Genomic DNA, 6,000 nt, shown 5'->3' with positions numbered 1-6,000 from the left:
AGAGTCTTGCTCTGTTACCAGTTGGAGTGCAGTGGCGTGATCTCAGCTTATTGCAACCTCCACCTCCTGGGTTCAAGCAATTCTCCTGCCTCAGCCTCCTGAGTAGCTGGGACTATAAGCACGTGCCACCACACTCAGCTAATTTTTATATTTTTAGTAGAGACGGGGTTTCACCATGTTGGCCAGGATAGTCTCGATCTCTTGACCTCGTGATCCACCCGCCTTGACTTCCCAAAGTGCTGGGATTACAGGTGTGTGCCACTGCACCCGGCCTGGCCACACTCTTAAGGACACATAGAAAGCTATTTTCATCTTTTTTATCCCCAGTGTTTAGCACAGTACTGGTCCTGTTTTAAGAGGGAAATGGATGGGTAAGTGATTGCGTTAGCATAATTCTTTAAGTGCTGTGATCAAGCATTGCCAGCTATCTTTAAGGGTTGGAAAACTCGCTGGATCTGAATGGCTGGATGGTCTTAGTTCCTGGAAGAGCCTCAGCTCTTCAGAAATAGATTTAGTAACCTCTTCCACTGGTGGTCCAAATTTTGAATAAGAGATCTTTCTTACGCAGCTGCTTTTAATACCCTTTTTAAAAGGGTTTTATCTTTTTTGAGTTGTAGACACCTATGTCATTCTGGTGAAAATAAGGACCCCTTGTCAGAATATTATTTTCAAATGCATTATATGAAATTCAGACTTACAAAAGAAGACTTACCAATAATATTAAAATAAATTAACAACATATTTTATGTTGCTGAAGAATAATATATGTGTTTCATCATTACTGTATCAAATAAAAATCTAATGGCATGTCTAATAAATACCATAACTTAAAAGTAATGATGAGCTTATATTATGGGATATCTGAAACCTCTATAATGTAATATAAAAATGTCTCATTTCTATTGATGATGAAATCACAGGTTTTACTAATGTCTTTTTTTTCTACATTTATAATTGAGGGCAATGCTAAACTTCAGGGGTTAGTGAAAATACAGATACAGATTTTTACCACAAAGTTAACAAATTGCCTGAATCTATCCATGGACTCCAGTTTCTGAACCTTAAGTTAAGAACACTTGATATAGATATATACATTAAATGATAAAAAAGGAAAATGAATAAAACAAGATAAATGAAAACATGTTAATATACATAAAAATAAAGTAGAAAGCCCGGGCATGGTGGCTCACGCCTGTAATCCCAGCACTTTGGGAGGCAAAGGCAGGCGGATCACAAAGTCAGGAGATCAAAACCATCCTGGACACCATGGTGAAACCCCATCTCTACTAAAAATACAAAAATTAGCTGGGCGTGGTGGTGTGCTCCTGTAATCACAGCTACTCTGGAGGCTGAGGCAGGACAATCACTTGAACCTGGGAGGCGGGGGTTGCAATGAGCCCAGATTGCGCCACTGCACTCCAGCCTGGCAACAGAGCGAGACTCTGTCTCAAAAAAAAAAAAAAAAAAAAAAAAAAAAAAAAAAAAAAAAAAAAAAAAAGGTAGGAAAAATAAAGCATTCTTTGCCATAATTAACAAAAAATAATGATAATGAAGTAAACCAAAAGATACATTGTACTTCTATGGACAGTAGAAGGCCTGTTATCTAAAAATTCATTTCCCTGATGATGGTTCACTCGGGATAAAGGTGGAGAAGAGAGACCAACACCTTGGAAGGCTCTTTCCAGAGAGATGCCTTCACCAGTGTCAGTCCTGTTTGCTTTTTACTCTTATCTTTTTGCTTAGATAACTTGTCCTTCCCCTGTTGTATTGTGGTATGGAAGGAGACTGACTTCATGTCCTAACTTTAAATTTGTGCCCAACAAAGACTTTTACCTTGGTTTCCCTACACACAAAATGGATAACATAATGATTTTGTGCAAATCATAAATCAGTGAACTAAGGTACTGTAAATCACAGTGTAAATGGAAAAGAACTGTACAAATACAAACTTTGTTTCCCAAGCCACGTTATCAGTGATTCTGATATATACCCAACCTCCAGAAATTCAGTGAGATTTAGAAACCTTTTTATAATGATGGGAATTCCAGAAATGTAAAATAACATCACATTATCATATTTTGCTACTTTTAGAGTAGAAACACCTTTCACATGTAAAATGGAAGCATTGTATTAAAATTTCAAACATTTTCCGTAAGAAGGATGGCTTTTTTTGCCCGTAATATACCTAATTTGCATGTGTCAAGCAACTTATTCTATTTATTAACTGAAATAATAACTATATGCTATGTCAAGTCCTGTAAGTACTAAGATAGGTGAAGAAAAACAAATAACTTTAGGCTGGGTATGGTGGCTCATGCCTGTAATCCCAGCACTTTGGGAGGTCTAGGCAGACAGATTGCCTGAGCTGAGGAGTTAGTGACCAACCTGGGCAACACGGTGAAACTCCATATCTAATAAAATACAAAAAATTAGCTGGGCGTGGCAGCAGGCGCCTGTAGTCTCAGCTACTCAGGAGGCTGAGGCAAGAGAATCGCATGAACTCGGGAGGCAGAGTTTGCAATGAGCCGAGATCACACCACTGCACTCTAGCCTGGGTGACAGAGCAAGACTCTGTCTTAAGAAAAAAGAAAAACGAAAAGAAAAGAAAGAAGGAAGGAAGGAAGGAAGGAAGGAAGGAAATTTTAAAAAACAGGCTATCATGAAATATGTGATAGAGAACAAGTGGTTGTTTAACATTTTTAGTTATTTCAAATCTTGCCATATCTGCATCTTTTTAAAAAACAAAATAGTTTATTATATAATAGTAATTTCTATCTTTGTTTTATTTCAGTAATAACTAGTTGTAACTACTTTTTAAATCATTTAAAAATAATGGAAGTTTACTGTATGCCTTTAATTCTTACAGCTTCATGAGATAGGTATTATTATTCAGTTCAGAAGAGTTAATGCCTTTGCTCAAGTTCAAACAGCAAATAACTGGAAGAGCCAACATTTCAAATCTGGTGTTTTTTCCATAAGACAATTTGTAATTATAACGGAAGAAGAAAATTTACTGATTTCCCACATGTGTTCTAGATGCTTTCCTCTACCTTATCTCATTGGCCTCACTGTGTGCTAAGAATTGTTAGCCCATTTTACAGATGAGCAAAGCGAAGCTCTGAAAGCTTAAGGGACTTAGCCAAATACTAAGTGATAGAATTCAATCCAGTTTCACCATCTTCTCTCCATATCATATTGTCTGGTGAAAGAAGCAGACAAAACAAACACTAATGAGAAAAAAATACATAGCTGCAGTTGGGTTGCATTTTGCAACACCATGAACCACACATAGAAACATGGAATGGCTAGGGGCCAGATCTGGTGGTGTGCACCTGTGATCCCAGTTACTTGGAAGCATGAGGCAGGAGGATCACTTGAGCCCAGGAGTTCAAGACTGCAGTAAGCTCTGATGGCACTACCACATTCTAGTCCGGATGACAGTGTGATACCCTGTCTCTCAAAAAGAAGAAGTAAATAAATTAAAATGACAGAATGTGGGGCGATTGGAAATATTTCTTTAAAATTTAACACTCCTAAAATTTTTCCTGGATATAAGAAACTTTTGAATCATGGAAATTTGTTAATTTGTTGAACCGGTGCTCAAATTCGTGTTTTTCCTAGGAGACTCTATGAAATGGACATTAAGCATTTAGATTTAGGTGTGTTGCTTAATACATATGTATGTTCAGTTCAGCACTGCACAGGAGACTTCCTTCTGAAAATGTTTGTTTTCCATTCCATGTTTGCAAATAAAGTGCATCCATTTAGAAAACATTTTTAAAATATTTCTTTTATATTTATAGAGATAGTATTTTTTCCCATTTCCTTTGTTAGTCATATGATTTAAAGCAGCTTTTTCTAAATCACATAAATATATCTGTTCAATGTATTGGGTTGAGGAAACATTTATTATTCTGCTAAGTATGTCATATTCATTCATTGAACAAATATACATTGAGCACCAATTATGTGCCAGACATGCCCCCAGGTGCATGGGCCTTTGAATGTGAAAAGCTAAACCTGCTAATGGTTAACACTGTGTTTTCATAAAAAAGAAAAAAAGGAATCGTGAAAAATGCACATGAAGGTAAATCATATATGAAGTCTCCGTTATTTAAAGTAGTTGAAATGTGTTTAAACTGGATTCTCATTTGTTCTAAAGGTGGAAGATCTTTTGGTTTTTTTTTTTTAGTTATTTAATAAAGGTTTATTAAGGATTTACCAAATCCATGCACAGTGCTAGACCTTGAAGATGCCAGCCCTGTATAATTTTGAGCTTGGTACAGAAGTATTACCGTTCACAACAAATCAGCCAATCCTGGCCTTCACCCATTACTACCATTCCAATCAGCCAGTATCCCTGAGGTCTTCCGAAGAACTGACTTTGGCTGCATTAGCAAACACAGGTTTCAGTGTGATTCTGATGGTGAACATTTTTTGTAGTACTTGGGGATGAGATTAACCTCCTATGTACCCTCATTAAGCTCTTATTCTTCCCCGTTCTCAGATTCACAGAGCAGAGAAGTCCTTAATGGGGTCATCTTGGACCAGCTGTAACAATTTCCAAATGTTTGCTGGTCTCTTCCCTGGATTTTCACCAGTTTAGGAAGTTAACTTGGAGAATCAGAGCCGCACTACTGAATAGACAGAGAAAATATTGGTACTCTTGACATTGAGACCTTTTCCTTCCATCTTTCCTATACCCAAACCATCCCTGACCAGTGGGACTTAATGCTCGTTTTAATGAAATGTCCCATTACAGAAATTCTTCCCTCACCTTGGTTTCTACCCCAGAACAGATTATTCTCTCACAGTCTCAGAAATACTGTTTCTTTCTGTTGACAGATCGTTTTTATTTGTCATTAAAATATAATTTTTAAGAAGCTATGCTAATTATTTTTAATATAAGAATTATTTATTGAAAATATAGCATCCATTTTAGGTGTGACATCTGCAGGCTCTTCTCTTAAAATGAAGGCTTAAATATTTCCATTGGATTAAATGTTCTCTTAGAAAAATGTTAAATGGTTTGGTTTAAATGCTAATTAAAATAATAAGTATGATCATAAAATTTATGTAACATAATTATGATCATTTTTGTTGAGTAATTTAAAAAAATTAGTTTCATAACTGATTGTCTCCTTAACAGCCCACTAGGATTTAAGAGTTAATAGATTAAACAGCATTAATTGAAATTAATTTAAGAAACAACATTTATTAAAAGGTAACAGTTCTGCTTCTACTCAGTAGGAATTTATTCATATCCCTTCATCAGCCATATCCTTTTTTTCCATTTAAATGGTAATTTATTTTTCATCTAAGTGATTAATGAGAAAGTAAGGACGGCAAGGAGCTTTCTGAGATGTAGATATTTTTGCTTGACTTTGGTTCTGACTACATGATGTACTCAGCTTTGAGTTTCACCAGTCCCCAGGTGGTTGTAGAGCCCCAGCAATGTACCAGGGACTGTGAAAGGGGCTAAGTGAGATGGTTAGGACCAACTTGCTCTTACACGGCCTGCTTTAAAAAAGATGCTTAAAGTAAGTACATAGAGGACCACAAAGCAGGTGAAGTATTGTAAGAGGCCTGAAAAAGACTCGAGAAAAGTACTGCCTGGTTTTGGAGGAAAGAGGTAAAACATTTTTTTTTTAATCAGTTTTTCTAATAACTTCTGCCGTGGTTATTTGTACTTCAAATTTTTTTAATTAAAAAAATAAGATAAAGGCCTTGGTAACGTGTAGTGAGCAGACATTACCAACACACTCTGCTCCATTGCCCTTCACCTTTAGTGTTCTGCTATCTTCCCTACTAGTGATTTTGCTCTTTTTATATAATCCCTACTTTTTTTTTTTTTACCTTACAGTGTGATGGGCAGTATATTCCTCTTCCCAGCTTGCAAGGCATAGCCGTGTTGAACATCCCCAGCTATGCCGGAGGGACTAACTTTTGGGGTGGAACTAAAGAGGATGATGTAAGTAATGAGAGTAAATAGTTTGTTTC

The 6,000-nt window shown here is 36.4% G+C and overlaps 1 protein-coding gene across 7 annotated transcripts in view; it reads left to right on the top strand.

Annotated features, from left to right (window-relative positions):
• The window catches only part of DGKH (diacylglycerol kinase eta), a 192,856-nt gene that overhangs the window by 163,351 nt on the left and 23,505 nt on the right, over positions 1-6,000 (top strand). For all 7 annotated transcript variants that reach the window (XM_017536129.2, XM_017536127.2, XM_017536131.2 and 4 more), the window contains one exon: positions 5,864-5,971. In XM_017536129.2, the coding sequence (XP_017391618.1) occupies positions 5,864-5,971 (108 nt within the window). The remainder of the gene's footprint in view (positions 1-5,863; positions 5,972-6,000) is intronic.

Source organism: Cebus imitator, unplaced genomic scaffold (genome assembly GCF_001604975.1).
Source record: "Cebus imitator isolate Cc_AM_T3 unplaced genomic scaffold, Cebus_imitator-1.0 Scaffold96, whole genome shotgun sequence".
NCBI lineage: Eukaryota > Metazoa > Chordata > Mammalia > Primates > Cebidae > Cebus > Cebus imitator.
Note: the sequence above shows the minus strand (reverse complement) of the source record. Positions and strands in the feature narration are given on the sequence as shown.